At 38.3% G+C, this 21,336-nt stretch overlaps 1 protein-coding gene across 1 annotated transcript; it reads right to left on the bottom strand.

Moving 5' to 3' along the window:
* Window positions 1–762: 762 nt before the first annotated feature.
* On the bottom strand, window positions 763–19,394 carry LOC106883194 (uncharacterized). The gene is made up of 2 exons (XM_089355281.1): window positions 18,631–19,394; window positions 763–1,662 (listed from the first exon to the last, which is right to left on the bottom strand). Exon 2 carries the CDS (start codon window positions 1,644–1,646, stop codon window positions 981–983), a length of 666 nt encoding a protein of 221 aa, XP_089211407.1. The 5' UTR covers window positions 1,647–1,662; window positions 18,631–19,394; the 3' UTR covers window positions 763–980.
* Between the last annotated feature and the right edge of the window lie 1,942 nt (window positions 19,395–21,336).

Here is a 21,336-nt window from a genome sequence, read left to right as displayed (position 1 = left end):
CGGCCCAATACTAGATGGCCCAATACTAGATGGCCCAATGCATTGATTTTTCTAGGGACAAATAACATTGCTAAGTTGGCCCTGGTGATCTTGCTACCATACATTTCAGTTATCAGTTGCTCAAGGAGCCACAGTGCTAACTGACAAATGGTATATTATGAAAAGGCTGCACTGAATTATATATATCTAACCACAGATCATTTTCAAGACTTCATTGACCCTATTACTGAATCATGTACAAACAACAGCGAAGTATTCTGGTGTAAGATAAAGACATTGGTTTTAAATTTTGGCACAAGGCCAGTAGTTTCAAGGGAGAGGGTAAATCGATGACATCAACCCCATTGTTCAACTGGTACTCATTTTATCGACTCTGAAACAATGAAAGGTAAAGTTGATCTCACTGTTCAACTAGTACTTATTTTATTGACCCCAATAGGATGAAAGGTAAAGCCGACCTCAGCGTGCTGGGCAAAATGCATTTTGTCTGTCTTTATGATCTGAGTTCAAATTCTGGTAACAATTCTGCCAGCTCACCACTTTAAGGTATAGGATAGAGGTATTAAAAAGAATAAGTAAGAATCTGAGTGTAATGAAGTGGTCTTAATAAAATAAATGCCTTTACAGATATTGGTTTCATTTTTCCACTAAAACACCATGACAAAGTATAATGTTTTCTTAAACATTCGGAATTATCCTATACAGAAAAATAGTCATAAATACTAATGAATAGAAAGCTTTAGAAAATGTAAAGATTGCTACTTTGTGTATTCTTACATATTTTTATTTATTTCCAAGTTATAACAAAATTCATTTTCTTGTGTTGATTATTAGGGTCTACCATTCTATCAAATATTAATTCAACGTTTTCATTATGTAATTTGGAAGAAGATGAATAATGCAAGGCTATGCTACAAACTTGTTTAATGAAATATATTACCAAAAAATGGAAGACGGTGCAAATGGATTCTTTGGCTATTTTACTTTGTGTTCACATAACGTTTGTAGAGTGGAATTAATTTCTTCATATCAGGAATAGTAGGTGTTACACTCTCCCTTTCAGTACAAGCAGTCAGCCATTTCTGGAACCGAGGATACCAATCAATATCAGATGGTATTTCAAAATTTTTATAATGTTTCAAAACTTCCAGCCTTTGCAACCATGGAAACGCCATTATATCAACAAATGAAAATGAGTCTCCCTTGAAAAAATTTCCAGTTGGAGACATAGCTTTCACAAAACTTCCAATATTTTCAATTAAAGATTTTTGTATTTCATCAAGATTTTCAGGATCTGATTTCAGAACAGAAATAAATAATGGAATTATTTTACTCTCAGCATAATCACCCCAGATACGAACCTGAGCTTTATCATAAGGTTGTTCCATCATAATTTTGGGTTTTTGCGGCCAAGCTTCATCAATATATTCCATACATACAGCAGATTCGTAAATGATTTTATCATCATGTACCAGCACTGGTACCAAACCTCTTGGATTCAGTTTTAAAAATTCTTCAGTCTTGTTATAAGGATCAATTTCTTCATATTTAAAAGGAGTTCCTTTCTCCAAGAGAGCAATCCAGATTCGTTGAGCAAATGGACAGTACCAGGCACTTAAAAAGCGAAGTTTAGTAGCTTCAGACATACTGGAAAAAAGGAACCTAAAAGAAAAGGAAGCAAAAATAGCTTAAATATATATCCATAAACTATTAATCAATAATTCTGAGTAAAAACAAATATATTTTACATTTATGAATTACATTTGTATCTTTGTATTATGTCTGTTTTTCTATGCTAGCATGAATTAGACATGCATATTATTGAAGAAAAATTTTTACAGTCAGATGCCCTTTTTATCATTAAGTCTTACCTGCTTTTCTAGTAAGGGAATTTTCATTCCATTCATTTTAAAAAGCGCAGGACTACCAGATGACTTGTTGATAGGGAAATGCCAACAAATTTCGTGGTTTGAAGATCAGTGATATTCTGGAGATTTGCAATATGTAAATATTTACACATACACACACAAAAGCATACATATATACATATATCAAGGATTTTGTACATTTTCCATCTACCAAATTCACTTACATGACTCAGGGCTATAGTTGAAGACACTTACCCAAGGAGAGGTGTAATGGGACTAAACAAAAAATATTGTGTGAATAAAAGGGTCATAAGCATGGCAGAATCATTAGTACAATCATTAGCACAAATGCTTAGCAGACTCATTATGCTCAGAGTTCAAATCCTGGCAAGTTCAAGTTTGCCTTTTAACCTTTCAGGATGTATAAGATCACTAGCGTAGCTAGAAAGGATGGATGGGTCGGACCACTTTGGGCAACACTTTTACGGGGACAGCACCACATTTGAGTCTACTGTAGGCAATATGTGTTTTTCTGTGGCGGTAAACTGAAGGGCCACCCCAAGCAGTACACATTCTAGCTTTGTTAATGTATAAGTACCAGCTGACCACTAAGGCCAATATAATCATCTCACCCAGCTCCCTTAAAAATTGCTGGCCTTGTGCCAAAATTTGAAACTAATGGTGTCAAACTGGTAGAATTGTTGGTACATTGAGTGAAATGCTTAATGGCATTTCTTATGGCTTTGCATTCTGAGTTCAAATTCTGCTGAGGTCAACTTTGCCTTTTCATCTTTTTGAGGGCAATAAAAGAAGTACCAGTTGAGTACAGGGTTTGATGTAATCAACTAGCTCCCTTCCCCAAAATTTTAGGCCTTGTACCTTATAGCAGGAAAAAAACCTCATATGAACAAACATATCTATTTATTTACAATCATACATTACAATTTATGATAACATTGGTCAAATGTCTATAACAAACTGACCACTTGTTCACTGCAGTTTTAATGGTGTGAGTAACAAGGGAACACCTGTAATTTAGCAGACTTCATTCAAAGAACACTGGATTTTCTCCATTGTTTACATGCTTCACCGATATAAGACCAAAGATATAAACATGTGCAAATAACTTCTAAACTTCACCTTTAATTTATACACACAGAGCACAGGAAAATTGAAAAATTTAACCTTATCCTTAAGAGATAGACCACAGGGAGGGACATGACCTCTATGTGTTTGCTCAGCTTGCAAGAAATAACAGACTCATCTCCCACAAATCATACTCTTTAGTTTTGAAAAGCAGACACATCATCATCATCATCGTTTAATGTCCGCTTTCCATGCTAGCATGGGTTGGATGATTTGACTGAGGACTGGTGAAACCGGATGGCAAAACCAGGCTCCAATCTGATTTGGCAGAGTTTCTACAGCTGGATGCCCTTCCTAACGCCAACCACTCAGAGAGTGTAGTGGGTGCTTTTACGTGTCACCCGCACGAAGGCCAGTCAGGCGGTACTGGCAACGGCCACGCAGAGGATAACATAACCTTAAGATGGTGTGGTCATGGCAGGAATGGCATAAATTATAGATTTGTTTGCGCAACACTAAAGTGGGGTTAAAAAATAATGTGGAGGAGTCTCTTTGTGGTTGTTCACGTTATAAGAAATAGCAGCTAATTTCTCTCAAATCACAACTAATATTTACAAAGGAGATTAATCGACTAAATAATGTAGACATTTTAAGTTTGGACAAAAAGTAAATAAAATGGTCACAGCTGGAATATTGATGATTGTGGACCTCCTCATTTAGAGATGACTTTTGACTTAACAGCTACATCGATAAATAGATAATAAACCAACAACTGCAGTTTTATAATCATAATATACCAGGAGGATAGCCTATATCACTACATTGACCTAATTAAAGTTTCACTCTTTCAGTAACATGAACTGTTGAACGAAAGGAAAAAGGGAATATGAAAAAAAAATATGTAAAAAATGAAAAATAATAGCAAAGGGATGAAGGGGAAGAGTGTGAGGTGACAGCTTATGATCATGCTATTTAGCTCTCTTCTTTGTCCCCTCTTTTATTTTCTTTGAGCAACACAAATACAAAAATACAAATATACATGTCTTCCCCACACTTCTCTTTCAACTCAGCTGAACATGCAGGAATTAAGCCTTCAGCTGAAAACTGTTACCAATTCAACAAAACTTGTTTTAGCTTTAGTAAAACAATGCCATAGGATATCTTCTCAAAGAGGATTTCTTTTCTTGACAAAAAGAGTAATATAGTGGAGTGGAGTGGGGATGCATAACCTAGTGGTTAGGGTGTTACACTCATGATCACATCACGAGATCGTCGTTTCAATTTCTAGACAGAGTGGTGTGTTGTGTTCTGGAACAAAACACTTCATCTCACATTGCTCTGCAGTGACTTCGACACCTGACACTTAGCACACCATGCACTTGTTCCAACAATATCGATTTAATAGAGGGAGTGAACTAATGTATGGTACATGCATTTTCTTTTCTTCTTTTTTTTCTCTTCTTTTATTTTAGTCATTTGACTGCGGCCATGCTGGAGCACTGCCTTTTGTCAAGCAAATCGACCCCAGGACTTATTCTTTGTAAGCCTAGTATTTATTCTATCAGTCTCTCTTGCCGAACCGCTAAGTGACAGGGATGTAAACACACCAGCATCGATTGTCAAGCAATGTTGGAGGGACAAACACAAATACATACATACATAAATACATACATACATACATACATCATACATACATACATCATACATACATACATACATACATATATACATACATACATACATACAACGAGCTTCTTTTCAGTTTCCGTCTACCAAATCCACTCACAAGGTTTATGGTTGGCCCAAGGCTATAGTAGAAGACACTTGCCCAAGGTGCCACGCAGTGGGACTGAACCCAGAACCATGTGGTTGGTAAGCAGGCTACTTACCACACAGTCACTCCTGCGCCTATAAACAAATCATTTGTGCAAGTCATGCAGCAAAAAAGCTGTTGGAAGAAAGCATGTAGCATATAAAATTGTGAAAGGTGCTAAGTACTGGATTGCTTATAGACTATTTTGAAATGAGTATGGGTGATTAAGGAAAACCATGGGCCCTTCATGTGATATGTGGAACTTGCAAATCAAATTTAGATGGATGGCTTAGAGGTGCAAGAAAAGTAATGCCTTTTGCCATCCCGATTGTTTGGCGAGAGCCAAAAAATCATTGCAATGATTGCTATTTTTGCATGGTTGATATATCAAAGTATAGAAGAGTTAAGGGAAGAAAAGACCTTCTGTATCCCAGCATCCAATCCTCCATTGCACCTGTACCACATGATAATAACTTATGGGTTCCACGGCCACTAGAAAATGTTAGTACATCCTATCAAAATGTTAATAACAAATTTAAATTTCATTCACATTAACAGAATCAATATTGAAATATGTGATTACACATAAAATTCTTATTAAGGTATCAACTATTAAATGCAACCTTTTAAAGTTTTCCAGGTAGAGGAAATGATGAAGGTTTCAGCAGGGGAGTCTGAAGGTGGCAACAATGAGGAAATGGATGAAACATTTGAGCCAGGAACGAGTACCTGCCCACACTTTCTAAATCAACATGAACTTGTAGTGGCGCGAAATTATAGCTGCCATTGAGGAAGTACTATTCTGCGCATGTGCAAGGGACTTCACCACCAGAAGCCCCTCGAGTGCGCATGCGTAGTAAAACTAGTACTTAAAGAGTGAGTTTCACTTTCTTAGGCAGTTGAGCGACAGACCTTCTACGTGACAACTCTTCGCTCCTCAACGAAGCACTCTTCACCTCGATGCCTTCGATGGTGATAGCTACTTGCTTCTCTGGCAGGCATCAAGGAAGCCCTTAACTTTCCAATACCAACTACAACTTAATCAGCGGCTGCTAAGCTGAATGACAGGAATTGTAAAACCAAGCATCATCAAAAATAAAACTTATTTTTATTATGTTGTTGAATTGTTCTACTGTTCCTTAATATAGAATTATGTTGAAAGGTGATAGAGAGAGACTAAAGTCTCTATGACAACTATCAAACTTTTACAAACTTAATGATCTCATTAGGGACTTTGGTCTAAGTCAGGAGTTGAGCTTTTAGCATCCAGGCTGAATGAATGGAATCTCTTGAGAAGGACTGCAGATTAACAGCATACAGGAAGCACCATGAGGAATTGAAAGTATACTTTGGCATAAGTGAGGATCTGTGCTACTGCAAAGATATAAATGGCTTGTTTACAGCTATTGGAATTGATCACAACCCTGAAGAATGGTGACTTTTCATAGATAGCTCAACAAAAAGCCTCAAAGCTGCTTTATTACAGAATGCAAGTCAGCATCCATCCCTGTCTATTGCATACTCAGTACAAATGAAAGAAGAACATGACAATGTAAAAGAGCATTCTGAGAAAGTAAATTATAAATTTAAATGGGAGGTTTGTGGTGACTTTAAAATGTTTGCCTTCTTACTTGGATTACAGGGTGGGCACACTAAGTATTTGTGTTTTCTTTGCCTGTGGGACAGTAGGGCTGATCATGAACCTTACCAGAAGGCTGAGTGACCCCCCCCCCCCCCCCCACGAGATGACCTCTAGTCAGGAAAGATAAATGTTATGACAACCTCTTGTAGAGCCTGCAAAAGTGTTTTTACCTCCACTTCACATAATGCTGGATCAGGTCAAACGGTTTGTAAAGGCTTTAGATCATGGTGAAGAAGCATTTCAAGAGATTCGTCTACTCTATCCAAAGCTACCTGAGGCAAATGTTAAGGGTGGTATATTTACTGGACCACAAGTAAGGAAAATGCTGAGATCAGTAAAATTTGAAAATTTGATGAGTGATCTAGAAAGAGAGGGTTGGTATGCATTTCGAGATATTGTCAATGGATTCCTTGGTAACAACAGACCCAAAATACAAGCAGCTCATAGCAAAACATATTGAGAGTTATAAGAATTTAGGCTGTAGAATATCATTGAAGGTACACTTTTTGCATTTGCATTTAGACATTTTCCGTGAAAACTTTGGTCAAGTGAGTGAGGAACATGGTGAGAGATTCCATCAAGATATTGCTACAACAGAGAAAAGATACCAAGGGAGATGGGGAACTGCAATGGGGGACTACATTTAGTCAGCGGTGCGTACAGATACAGGAACTTACAGTAGGAGAGCATGATCTTCGGTGCATTTCGAGTAAAATCTTAGTTATCATAGTTTTGCAAACATTTCTCATTAGTTTGAAAATAAATATTAGAATAAAATATTTTTAGTTCCTATTAATGTACAATGTGAATAAGTTGAATAAAGTATATTGCAGCTAAATTTTGTTCCCCTTCTCTAGAAAACCCACAAGTATCTCCAAAAATATCAATGCTATGCAATTTTCAAGAGTAGTTTTGAAATCAGGAGAAAAAATTACCTTGGAAACACTAAAAACATTTAGAGAAGCAAAACTTGTGTAACCTAGCATTATGCATAGGAAAAAAATGTTGTCCTATTTAGTGAACACACAGCTGACACCTTTCCTCCAACTATTACTGCTGAATATTCACCAGCATCACAGACTGCTTGGTCCCAACATGGCAATGAAGCAGACAAAATGAAGTAGCTAGGCCACACCCACATTTATGCAACATAACTGAAAACTAAGCAAAAGCTAAGCCAGAATATTAGCTATAATGTTAATGATAAATATAGTTCCTTATCTGTAATTAAAAAAAAAAGCAAAATATTCAGAGTGGAAAAAGATATTTCACACAATGTTTCATTGTCTTCAGATCCCAACTAAAGATAATTATTATAACTATATAATTATGTATTAAGAAACAATATAAAATAGACAGTAAAAATTAAAGCATTGTATACAATAAGCTCATTATTATCATTATTATTGTTGTTGCTGTTGTTATTGTTTCTTTTCTTATTTCTTCAAATTTTCTTCCATTACTCGCCAAGTGTTTTCCGTACACCTAGGGGCAGAGAAGCTCATTGTATGCATTCCCAGTTTACACACACATATTCACAAGTAAAATATGTATTTAAAAAAATTAATAATAAATAAATTCATGAATGGATGCTGTTTTCACAGCGATAATGCTCTTCTCAGTTCATTAGTCGTTCCAGTTAACATGATTTTTTGCACTTCCTGTAGGGATGGTAAGCCTGGTATCATTTTCAAATAGGTTTCAGTGCCTTTTTTTATCATTCCTAGAATCCTACAATCACTGGTACAGCAATCGCCTTGAGATGCCACATTTTTTCAATTTCTATTAGCAAGTCTTTATATTTACTGATCTTGTCAAATTCTTTCGCCGCTATATTATGATCGCAGAGAATATTCATGTCAATTAATAAACAAACCTTTTATGTCTGATCTTTTATAATAATATCCGGTTTATTAGCGTTTATAGTTTTGTTGGTATGTACAAGGAAGGCCCAGAGAATCGACACATTTTCTCCCTCAGTCACAGCTTCAGGATGGTGTTTATACCATTTGTCAGCAGTTTTGATTTTATAATGCCGACATATTGTCCAGTGTAAATACTGGCCGACTCTGTCATGTCTTGCTTTTTATTCTACAGGTGCTAAGACTCTATACCCTGAGATTAGGTGGTCTATAGTTTCAATCGCATCGTTACAGAATCGGCATTTTGGGTCAGCTCCATTTTTTATCACATTGGCTTGGTAGTTCCGGGTTAATAAGCTTTGGTCTTGAGCAGCCAATATGAAACCTTCACTCTCTGCTTTTAGCCCTGAGCTTCGTAACCATTGATGTGTGTGTTTCTGGTCGACATCACCTTGTTTGCTACGAGCCACATACTTGCCATGCAGAGGTTTCTGTTCCCATCTGCTAGCTAATTTTTCATGTGCTTTGTCTTTGCAATTAATTTTATTTTCTTTGCAGCAGCAGTTGGCGCATTTCCTTCAACCTGATCAAGCTGGTGGGTATCTAAGAGATCAGTAGCGAATTTTTTGCTCTCTTTCAGAATAGAGTGAAGTTTTTTTTGGTCTTTCATGTTTCTCAACAAGTTTTAGCATCCAATCGTTGGTTGTTTCAAGGTATTTGGCCAGTCCGATTGTGGTGGTTTTGTACGTAAGTTCAAGGTGGATCAAGCCTCGATCTCCCTGAGCTCTGGGAAGGTAAAGATGATCCATGTCTGCTTTTGGATGGTGCATCTTATTACAAGTCAGTAGCTTGCGGATTTTTCTATCAATTTTCATTATTTCACTGGTATTCCAGTTAAGCACATTGAAGCTATAAAGGACAACTGGGACTGCTAAGGAATTTATGGCTAACACCTTATTATATGCATTCAGCTTAGACTTTGGAACTGCTCGAATTCTTCTATAACATTCCTTCTTAACCTTCTCTTTCACGCTGGATACCAGAACCTTCGTTTATTCCTAGGTTTTTATAGGTTTGTTCCTGCTCAAGTTCCTTTATTACTGTTTTGACATCTAATTTGATTGAACTTGACTGTACCAGTTTCCCTTTCTTGAAAGTGGCTTTGGCACACTTTTCAAGGCCAAACTCCATTCCGATATCATCACTGAATTCTTTCACAGTATGCAGTAGTCCTTCAAGCTCTTCATCATCTTTGCCATATAGTTTTAAATCATCCATATAAAATAGACGGCTTATTTTCCTGTTGTCAGTTTTGTAGCCATACCCTGTTCTATTCAGTTCACTTGAGAGTGGTATTAGTGCTAAGCAGAAAATTAGTTATTATTATTATTATTATTATTATTACTATTATTATTATTAAAGGCAGTGAGCTGGCAGGAACGTTAGCATGCCAGGCAAAATACTTAACAGTATTTCATCCATCTTTACATTCTGAGTTCAAATTCCGCTGAGGTCAACTTTGCCTTTCATCCTATTGGGGTCAATGAACTAAGTACAAGTTATGCACTGGGGAGGTCAATGACATTGACTTTCCCCCTTTCCCTAAATTTCAGGCCTTGTGCCAATAGTAGAAAGGATTATTATTATTTTATTAAAGACAGCAAGCTGGCAGAATTGTTAACACGCCGGGCGAAATGCTTAGCAGTATTTTATCTGTTGCTACCTTCTGAGTTCAACTTCTGCCTAGTTTGATTTTGGTTTTCATCCTTTTGGGGTCGATAAATTAAGTACCAGTGAAACAATGGGACCAATGTAATCAACTAGTCCCCTTCCACCAAATTTCAGGCCTTGTGCCTATAGTAGAAAGGATTATTATTATTATTATTATTATTATCATTATTCAGTAGTCTTCTATACATGCTTTCACTGCACAACCAAGCACAGCTCTGTGTGCCTTGGGTATGTGTTGTGGCTTGTTTTGGTGTTGTTATTTTTACTGTATTGAAAGTGCTTTACATAGGATATGTGCAGTGCCCAGTGGTGATATTTTCTGTATATTATATATATTTGTAAGTCCTGGTGTTTTGGTTGTGTATTTGTATGGTTTTTATTCCTACGTAATACACATATTATTATAGAGATTGTTTCTATTTTTAGGCTCCACATTCAGGTTATCTCTTTTTCCAGGTCTTTGTATTTTGAGATCTGGTCTATTAGCCTTGATTTCTCTATCTGTGTGTATTGGCATATCCCAGAGTATGGTTGCTTTGTCATTTTCTTAGACCTTTCCTAGAGTATGCCTATACCATTTTTTTTTTTTCTGTTGTCATTACATAGTGTTGGCATAGCTTCCAGTGTTTATAAGTCCCAACCCTGTCATGTCTGTGGATATATTCCTTCTTAGCCAGGACTGGACAGCCAGAGACTATGATTTATTGTATCTTCCCCATCACCATATATTCTGCAGTTACTCATATTTTTCTTCGTTATGTGTTTCTTGTAGTTTCTGATGGGAAGGCTTTGATCTTGTGCTATAATTAAAAATCCTTCAGTCTCAGCTTTGAGTCCTCAGCTTTTCAACCATTGTTGGGATTTTACTTTGTCTATTTCCTTTCTGTTTAGCTTATCCCAGTATTTGTCAAGTAAGGGCTTTTCTCACCATCATTTTATCATGGTATTTTGTTGTCCCAGTTTTAGTTTGGGGTAGTTAGCGACTTTGGGATCAAGGCAAAATGGGTGCCCAGAATTAGACAGGCTTGGAGAAGAAGGGTGTGGGAGCTTAAAGACCCTGCAAACGGACAGAGACTTAGAGACAAGTTACTTGAAGCATTTAACGAAATAGAAGGGGATATAGCATCATACAACGTGGAAGACAATTGGAGATTTCTGCGGGACAACCTGTTGAAAGCCACCGACCAGATTTGTGGGTGGTGTAAGGTCCCCTCCCAACCCAGAGTAACGTGGTGGTGGAACAAGGAGGTAGACAGGGCTATTAGACAAAAGAAACAAGCTTGGAAGGACTGGAAGAACGGTGGTAGCAGGGAATTGTACCAATGTGCCAGAAGGGAGGCTAGGCGACAGGTTTATTTAGCCAGAGGGGAAGCAGATAAGGAAAGATTTGCCAATGTTCTGCGCCGTGAGGACCAAAGACTCGAGGTATTTCGGGTTGCAAGACAGTGTAGGAGAGAGAATAGTGATGTTGTAGGAGAGAAATGTGTTCGCATGGATGATGGTACGCTTGCATTAAATGAGGATGCAAAGAAAGAGGTCTGGAGATGCCACTACGATAGATTGCTTAATAAAGAGAATGAATGGGAGAAAGAGAGCCTGCCTTATGTCGACCCAATAGAGGGACCAGCTATCCGAGTTGATAGTACCAGGGTAGATAAAGCAATTAAGAGTATGAAGACCGGGAAAGCCCCCGGCCCATCAGGAATCACTGCAGAGATGCTCAAAATATCTGGCAGTGTTGGCTATAGCCTAGTCACCCGTATTACGAACCAGGTGATACACGAAGGAGTCATACCCTATGACTGGTGTAGCAGCATCATAGTCAACTGCTACAAAGGTAAAGGGGACGCTTTAGATACAAATAATTACAGAGGCATCAAGCTGTTAGATCAGGTTATGAAAGTTACAGAGAGGGTCATAGCCCAACTAATTAGGGAGCGAATCAATTTAGATGAGATGCAGTTTGGGTTCGTGCCAGGTAAAAGCACTACTGATGCCTTATTTCTAGTGAGACAGTTGCAAGAGAAATACCTAGCCAAGGATAAACCTCTGTACCTGGCTTTCGTTGACATGGAGAAAGCCTTTGACAGGGTCCCCCGATCCCTTATCTGGTGGTCAATGAGGAAACTTGGGATAGAAGAATGGCTAGTGAGAGCTGTGCGAGCCATGTACAGAGATGCGGCCAGTAAGGTGAGGGTTGGAAATGAGTACAGCAATGAATTCCGGGTAGAGGTAGGGGTCCACCAAGGTTCCGTCCTCAGCCCCCTATTATTTACCATAGTCCTCCAGGCAATCACAGAGGAGTTCAAGACAGGTTGCCCCTGGGAGCTCCTCTATGCTGATGACCTTGCCCTAATTGCGGAGTCACTATCAGAACTAGAGGAGAAGTTTCAGGTGTGGAAGCAAGGTCTAGAATTGAAGGGCCTTAGAGTCAACCTAGCTAAAACCAAAATCCTAATAAGTAGGAAGGTAGATAAAACACAAACCCCTTCAGGTAGATGGCCCTGCTCAGTATGTAGAAAAGGAGTAGGTAGTAACTCTATAAGATGTACCCGGTGCAAGCTATGGACACATAAGAGGTGCAGCAACATCAAAGGCAGGTTAACTAGCAAGTTAGTTTTTGTTTGTGGCAGATGTTCAGGTGCAATAAAGACTGCAAACAAACAGGAAACAACTTCTATCTCATTCCAGGGTGAAAAACTAGAGGTAGTCGATAGCTTCCGCTATCTGGGCGACCAAGTTAGTAGTGGGGGTGGGTGCGCTGAAAGTGTAGCTGCTAGAATAAGAATAGCCTGGGCAAAGTTTAGAGAGCTCTTACCCCTGCTGGCGACAAAGGGACTCTCACTCAGAGTAAAAGGCAGACTGTATGACGCATGCGTACGAACAACCATGCTACATGGCAGTGAAACATGGGCTGTAACTGCTGAGGACATACGTAAGCTCGCAAGGAATGAAGCCAGTATGCTCCGTTGGATGTGTAATGTCAATGTGAATACCCGTCAGAGTGTAAGTATCTTGAGAGAAAAGCTGAACATTAGAAGCATCAGTTGTGGCGTGCAAGAGAGACGATTGCGCTGGTATGGACATGTGGTGAGAATGGAGGAGGATAGCTGCGTGAAAAAGTGCCACACCCTAACAGTTGAGGGAACCCGTGGAAGAGGTAGGCCCAGGAAGACCTGGGCTGAGGTGGTGAGGCAAGACCTTCGTACATTGGGCCTCACCGAGGCGATGACTACGGACCGAGACCTTTGGAAATGGGCTGTGCGTGAGAAGACCCGGCAAGCCAAGTAAGATCGTTGCCAGTGCCCCTGGACTGGTTCTTGTGCGGGTGGCACATGAGATGCACCATTTTGAGCGTGGCCGTTGCCAGTACCGCCTGACTGGCTCCTGTAGGATTTTCGAGCGAGATCGTTGCCAGTGCCCCTGGACTGGCTTGTGCGGGTGGCACATAAAAGACACCATTTCGAGCGTGGCCGTTTTCGTGCGGGTGACACGTAAAAGCACCCACTACACTCTCTGAGTGGTTGGCGTTAGGAAGGGCATCCAGCTGTAGAAACTCTGCCAAATCAGACTGGAGCCTGGTGTTGCCATCCGGTTTCACCAGTCCTCAGTCAAATCGTCCAACCCATGCTAGCATGGAAAGCGGACGTTAAACGATGATGATGATGATGATGATTTCACTTGTTTTACAGCTTTTGTTGCTTCATCGTTTTCTTCATGGTTGTCAGGTACTATGACTTCTTTCTTATATTTTTCAGCTTTCTTAAAGACAGAAAATAGTTTTTTGTTTTGCTCATGTTTGGTGGCTACTTGTACCAGTTTTCCTTGCTTCTGAGAAGATATTTCTGTAATTCTACGGTGGTTATTTTATAGTAGCTTTCAAGTTGTATAAGGCTTGTACTACCTTCAAGTCATTGTTTATGTAACCTTTTGATGTCAGCTTTTGGGTGGTACATCCTAAATTCTGTCATTACTTTCCTGTCTAGTGTGGCTATTATTAAAAGAAATCTTTATTATTATCATTATTATTATTATCATCATCATTATTACTATTATGGCAGTGAACAGGCAAAATTGTTAGCAAGCCAGGCAAAATGTCAAGTGGCATTTCATCCATCTTTACATTTTGGGTTCAAATGCTGCCAGAGTTGACTTTGCTTTTCATTATTTTGAGGTTGATAAAATAAGTACCAGTTGAGCAAGATAGTGGTTTCAATTCCTAGACCAAGCAGTGCATTGTGCTCTTGTGCAAAACACTTAATCTCATGTTGCTCTGTGGTCACATCGACACCTGACGCATGGTACACCATGCACCTGTTTGGGCAACATTGATTTGATGGAGGGAGCAAGCTAATGTAGAGTACATACATTTGATCACTATAAAGAAATCATTTGTGCAAGTCATTCAGAATAAGCTCAACACTCATATGTCATCTTTGATGGGAGAGTCCATCAGTATTGTCATTATTATTATTATTTTTTTTCTTTTTTTCAGGATTGAAATATAAGAAAAATGAAGCCAGGAATCTACAAAAATAATTTTGGCTATTCTGAGTGAGGGAAATGAATAATTAAATGTTTAATAGTAGATTGTTTTACAGATTTTTGTGCCCATTTCTTAAAAGCTTCATTAATTAACATAAGTTGGCAACCAGTAGTGTGGCATAATATGCAGCAGATCTTTCGTGTTTACTAAAAGTATCAGAGAAATGATTTTAATCATAATATTACCTCCTTTACATATTCTACACTTCTACAAAAAAGGCATACCTACACAACTGTGCCCCTTCCTCATTCATCATCATCATCATCATCCTCATCATCGTTTAACGTCCGCTTTCCATGCTAGCATGGGTTGGACGATTTGACTGAGGACTGGTGAAACCAGATGGCTACACCAGGCTCCAATCCGATTTGGCAGAGTTTCTACAGCTGGATGCCTTTCCTAATGCCAACCACTCAGAGAGTGTAGTAGGTGCTTTTACGTGCCACCGGCACGAAGGCCAGTCAGGCGGTACTGGCAGCGGCCACACTCAAAATGGTGTATTTTATGTGCCACCCGCACAAGAGCCAGTCCAGGGGCACTGGCAACGATCTCGCTCGAAAGTCCTTACACATGCCGCAGGCACAAGTGCCGACTTTGTTAACTCGTAACTTACAGAAAAATGGATATTCTTTAATGAAATTTACTACAAATATGATTCAGATGGTATAGATTCAGATTATATCAGAATTTGTTGAAAAAATAGTTTTTCTGAGGGAAGTAGAAGAGGAGTTTTGGAAAATTCACATGAGTTGGATGTGTTTACTCATAACTTTCAGAAAAATGGTTATTTTGTAATGAAATTTTCTATGAAAACCTTTCAGATGGCGTAGATTATGATTATATCAGAATTTAATATGAAAAATAATGGTGAATTTGCATTTTTTTCCCCTCTGCATTCATTTTGAATATAATCACAATCTACATATTCTGAAAATAATTTTTATTCTTTTACTTGTTTCAGTCATTTGACTGCAGCGATGCTGGAGCACTGCCTTAGAGGGTTTTTAGTTGAACAAATCATCCCCAAGACTTTTTTTCAAGCCTAGTACTTATTCTATCATCTCTTTTGCCGAACCACTAAGTTACAGGGAAGTAAGCACACCAACACCAGTTGTCCATCAGTGATGGAGGGGACAAACAAAGACACAAAGTCTCACATACACATAGATATATATACATGAGTGGCTGTGTGGTAAGAAGCTTGCTTTCCAACCACATGGTTCCGAGTTCAGTCTCACTGCATGGCACTTTGGGTAAGTGTCTTTTACTATAGCTTCAGGCCAACCAAAGCCTTGTGAGTGGATTTGGTAGACAGGAACTGAAAGAAGCCCATCCAATATATATATATATATGTGTGCGTGTGTATGTGTGTGTGCGTGTGTATGTGTGTGTGTGTGTGTTTGTGTGTGTGTGTGCTTGTGTGTGTGTGAGTTTGTCCCCCACCCCACCATCGCTTGACACTGATATTGGTGTGTTTATGTCCCCATGACTTAGTAGTTTAGCAAAAGAGGCTGATAGAATAAGTACTAAGCTTACAAAGAATAAGTTCTGGGGTCTATTTGTTTCACTAAAGGTGGTGCTCCAGCATGGCCACAGTCAAATGACTGAAACAAGTAAAAGCATAAAAGAATATGATGGTTTCTTTCAGTTTTCATCTACCAAATTCACTCCCAATGCTTTGGTTAGACCGAGGCTATAGTAGAGGACACTAGCCCAAGGTGCTATGCAGTGGGACTGAACCTGGAACCATATGCATGGGATGCAAGTGTCTAACCACACAGTCACATCTGAAAATTTCATTGAAATATACACATTTTTCTGAAATTTATAAGGAAACTGATGATTCATGTGAATTTTCTGAAACTTTTCTCCATACCCCCAGATTTCTACAATATAATCAGAATCTATACCATCCAAAGAGTATTGGTTGAAAATTTCATTTGAAAATATAGATTTTTCTGAAAGTTATGAGGGAACAAATTCAAAGGGATTTGCTGCGAAAAAACTTTTCTAAGATGGCGAGGGGGAGTTTCAGAATATTTACAGGAGTTGGCTTTCTCTCCTCATAAATTTCAGAAAATTGAGTATTTTTAAATGAAATTTTCTACCAGGTTCAGTCCCACTGCATGACACCTTGGGCAAGTACTTTCAACTTTAGCCTCGGGTTGACCAAAACCTTGTGAGTGGATTTTGGTGGAGGGAAACTGAAAGAAGTACTTCGTTTAATCTCTGTGTGTGTGTGAGTGAGGATGTTCAGACGGCTGAACAGATCCAAGTAATATTCTAATCATAAGAAACTAGTTAATAATCAGCGTGTGTGTGTGTAAACTTTAAGAGAGTCACTATACAATATGTTATACGATAGGAAGAAGTGGAGATTCAAGAGATTCCCCTGCAGCACATTCGAGCTACGACCCCAGTAGCATCGTAGAAAATAACTCATTTCTATTCTTTTTTTTTTAAACTACATACAAAGGGGATTACAAATTAAACAAAAATGAATTTCCCTTATGTAAATTTTCAAACATTTTCCTTTTAACTATTATATGTCCCTAAAGCGATAGATTTAATGTTGAAAATGAAAGAGGTCGAAATAACGGAGACTGGTTTGGGATTAAGTCAAACTTACAATTTCACAAGTAATGTGTTGACTCCTAATTATTTAACAGAAATGTGTCGATAGGCAAATTTTATTCTTTATGTGTTCTATTCCTTCATTTTCGGACTGCATCACCAGCATTAGTTCACTCGATCCCACCACAACCATTGACTCCCGGGTGTATTTATAGACACCCAAGGATTGTCCATTCGATCAAAATAATCGGTATCAACAACTTAAAGAAGCCCTGGTGTAGACTATATTTAAAGTAGCGGTAAGAAATCTTATAACACAACAAAGCTGGCTCTATGCAGTTGCTCGAACTGCTAGGAATAGCAGCGAAATCTCCCCTTTGAAATTTATAAGACTGTACGATCTTATAAATAAAGTAAAAATGACACATTGAATAATGCAATCCACCCTGAATTAAACTAAATACGAGAGGGTCACAGCTGGAATGCTAGATCAGGATTGATTTGGGGATAAACAACAACAAACAGGGAGCTTTTCCATAGTAGCTAGATCTGCTAGAAATAACGAAGTTCCTTGAAAACACCAACCATCGTCTTGAAAAGAAAAGGACTTGTATGAAGTTTTGTATAATGAATCTAAAATTTAAATATATATATATATATATATATAGGCATAACTACAGAGTTCTACCCCCCCCCCCCAGACTTTGGAAGGTCATAACTTTAAGAAAAATGAATATTTATTTAATGAAATTTTCTATGCATATTGTATTTATTATGTAGATCCCGAATATACAAAAATTTCCGGTGGAAGTGTTTTGGAATGAGGGTGGGGGACAATTTTCGGAAATTCCAACAGAGTCCACTTAAATTCTTCTTAACTTCCATGAAAATTAATATTTTTTCGTGAAATTTTCTACAAATATACCTCGTTGTATGTACATTTCGAGCATGTAGGAATTTTGAAGGAAACAACTGCAGGTTATTTTTGAGAAGTGTTCCCCACTCGGTGGTGTTTCGGAGTAAGTCGTCCATAATTGTTTCATTTTTCTCTATTATGTGCATCCGTAGATTTGCAATGAAGTAATACGCTGCTTCTGTTCTCTTCTACTTCTCTACTAGAAACGTTTACTTTGGAATTTACTTCTATTGAGAAAAAAAAAATCATGTGCATGTTATTTTTAACGTAAGTTTTCTTATGACGGCTTCTCTTTTCTGCTTATTACTTCAATAGAAATCTACGGATGCACATACTGGGGGGGTAGAACTCTGTAGTTATGCCTTCAGATTAATCAGTGCTGAAACCAGAATTAAACATCAAATAACAATAACTAAACTAGTAACTTTAAACATCGGTTAAACACAGAAGTCCCTTTAGGAATGATTAAAAACCCAAAATTGACAGTCAGTCAATGAAAGACCCTGCCTACAGTGTGTGTATTTAGCATTCAAAAAACGCTTCCTGAGGTACTTTGCCGCAAATTTTATTTAACATATATGCTTTTACTTACCTCACTGCAAACAACTCGAACAAACTTGTGCAAACAATTAATTTCACTAGCTTCTTCCCGCTATCTGTTCAGTGCAGACGTAATACAGTACAAGTATGTATGTAATTTATATCTGGAGTATGCGTCAATATATACTCAGAAAATACGTATTGCAATGAACACATGACCTTTAATATGTGTGTGTGTGTGTGCATGTGTGTGTGTGTGCATATGTGTGTGTTTAAATCCCCCTCTCCCTTTCTCTCTCTCGCTGTCGAAAAGAAGTCGGCTGTAGTGGTATGCAGAGAGATATGAGTTACGCCAGATCTAAACCTACTCGTGACAAGCCCACCACTACCACCAAAGAAACAAGGCAAGTTCAATGCTCTGTGTGTGTGTACCTACACAAATGTGCCGAACCCCGACTTCGATTCATCATAACTTCCAGAAAAATGGAAATCATTTAATGAAATTTTCTACAAATACGCTTCAGATGATGTAGATCCTGATTGCATAGGAAATTATAGGGGTAAAAAATTCCGTGGATGGGCTTTGCTGCCCTAAAATGGATACTTTTTTTTAATGAAATTTTCTACAAGTATCTTTCAGTGTGTGTAGATTACGATTATATCAGAATTTGATATGAAAAAGATTAAAAAAAGACTAAAAAAGGGCATGCACATGCATGTACTGACAATTTTTTCCGAAATTTCAAGTTTCATTTTGTAAATATATAATGCGTGTCAGTACGTATGTCTACCAATTTTTTTTTTTTTTTTTTTTTTTTGCATACCTTATTCCCGAGATAATCGTAATCTACAGACACTGAAAGGTATGTTCTGAAAATTTTAATAAAAAATGCCGGTGGACATTGGAATTAGACGCTGAGGGAAAATGGCTGTAAATTTTTTATTTTTTAATTTTGACGATTTTCGGTTTCGATAATGTGTTCTATATGTCACGGTCATGCGATTCCCCTAAAAAAAATTTTGGACCTCCACCCCTCACCCCCCATACACGGGGGGGGGGGGGGGGGGGGTCCTGGCGATTTTCATTTTTGACATTGTGTTCTACATGTCCAGGTCGTACGAATAGCCTTCTCGCAACTTAGATGTGAAAATGAACGGCTTACATTTATATTGAAACAGAAAAAGGATCATATGTGGAGTCCCCACCACGAAACTTGATATGCTAGAAATAACAGCTAAACGCGGACAATCCAAATCTTGCATTGGTCCAGATGGACTATATGTAATCTGAACCCCCCCCCTTATTTATTTATTTATTTTTTTTACGGAATCCCACGTTTTAGGCTATGGAGATTCCGATTCTGAAAAAAAATTGTTTGAAAAATTTCATCCCCCCCCTCACCAAGTAGGCTATTTACATGCTAGAAATAACAGCCAAATCTGGTTAGGGTTAGGGTTAGGGTTAGGTTGGATTGTCCGCGTTTAGCTGTTATTTCTAGCATATCAAGTTTCGTGGTGGGGACTCCACATTTGATCCTTTTTCTGTTTCAATATAAATGTAAGCCGTTCATTTTCACATCTAAGTTGCGAGAAGGCTATTCGTACGACCTGGACATGTAGAACACAATGTCAAAAATGAAAATCGCCCAAAAAAAAAAAATTCCCCCCCCCCCCCCGTGGGGGGGGGGGGGGGGGGTCCCCAAATTTTTTTTAGGGGGATCGCATGACCGTGACATATAGAACACATTATCGAAAACGAAAATCGTCAAAATTAAAAAATTAAAAAGTTACAGCCATTTTCCCTCAGTGTCTAATTCCAATGTCCACCAAAATGCCCATTTTCCTGAAACTTATGAGGAAACAAATTTGACCCATGTGAATTTTATGAAGCCCCTCTCCTAGCTCATAGAAAACCTTTTTCTTTTCCCCAACAAATTGCGATATAATCGGAATCTACACCATCTGAAGCGTATTTGTTGAAAATTTCATTAAAAGATATACACTTTTCTGAAAATTATGAGAAAATAAATCGGGGAGGCACAGTTGTGTAGGTAAACCCATATATACAGGGTGGGGCATGAAAAAGAACCCAGTTTCGTAGCATAGTGTAAATACAGAAATAAATTTATCCACTCACAGACACTCGAGCATATTTACGTTTATGATGCACATGTGTGACTGCATTTGCAAATTATTTCGAAAATCAAGCCATTAATGCCGATGGAGCACGTGCAATGGTTCGAAAGGAAAAAGAAATTGTTAAGTTTCTTGAAAATTATATTGGACGCAATGTAATGAGTTTTAATTGCATTATACATCAGGAAAACTTAGTTGTAAAAATTTCATCACAAAGCTTGAGTTCTGTCATGGAGACTATTGTTAAAATAGTTAACTTCATAGTTTCTCGCTCTTCGCAATTTAAGTCCCTTCTGCAAGAATTGGACAGCGAATATGCAGACCTCCCACTCACAGTAATGTAGTAACGCCCTATCTCATGCGCATGCGTGTAATTCAACATCTAAGCGCTCCCGCTTTTTTCATTCTCTTTCTCGGCCGGCCGGCCGGCCATGAGCTCAGACGTACAAGCAGCCTGTCTCCATCATTCAACTCTGGGGACAACTCACATCAACATTCCAACGTCTCAGCAACCAGACAATTTAAGGCTGCCTATTTACCACCATAAATAAATATTGTTGTGTTGATAGTTCAGAGTTCTGCGTTCCGTTTATTCCGAATTTAATATAGGAAAGCAGGTGTA

Source organism: Octopus bimaculoides, chromosome 7 (genome assembly GCF_046866305.1).
Source record: "Octopus bimaculoides isolate indiv1 chromosome 7, ASM4686630v1, whole genome shotgun sequence".
NCBI lineage: Eukaryota > Metazoa > Mollusca > Cephalopoda > Octopoda > Octopodidae > Octopus > Octopus bimaculoides.
This window is presented reverse-complemented; position numbering and strand designations above follow the sequence as displayed.

Excerpts from the sequence above, each read along its gene's own strand:
- LOC106883194 (XM_089355281.1), bottom strand. The coding sequence starts at position 1,646 with ATGTCTGAAGCTACTAAACTTCGCTTTTTAAGTGCCTGGTACTGTCCA.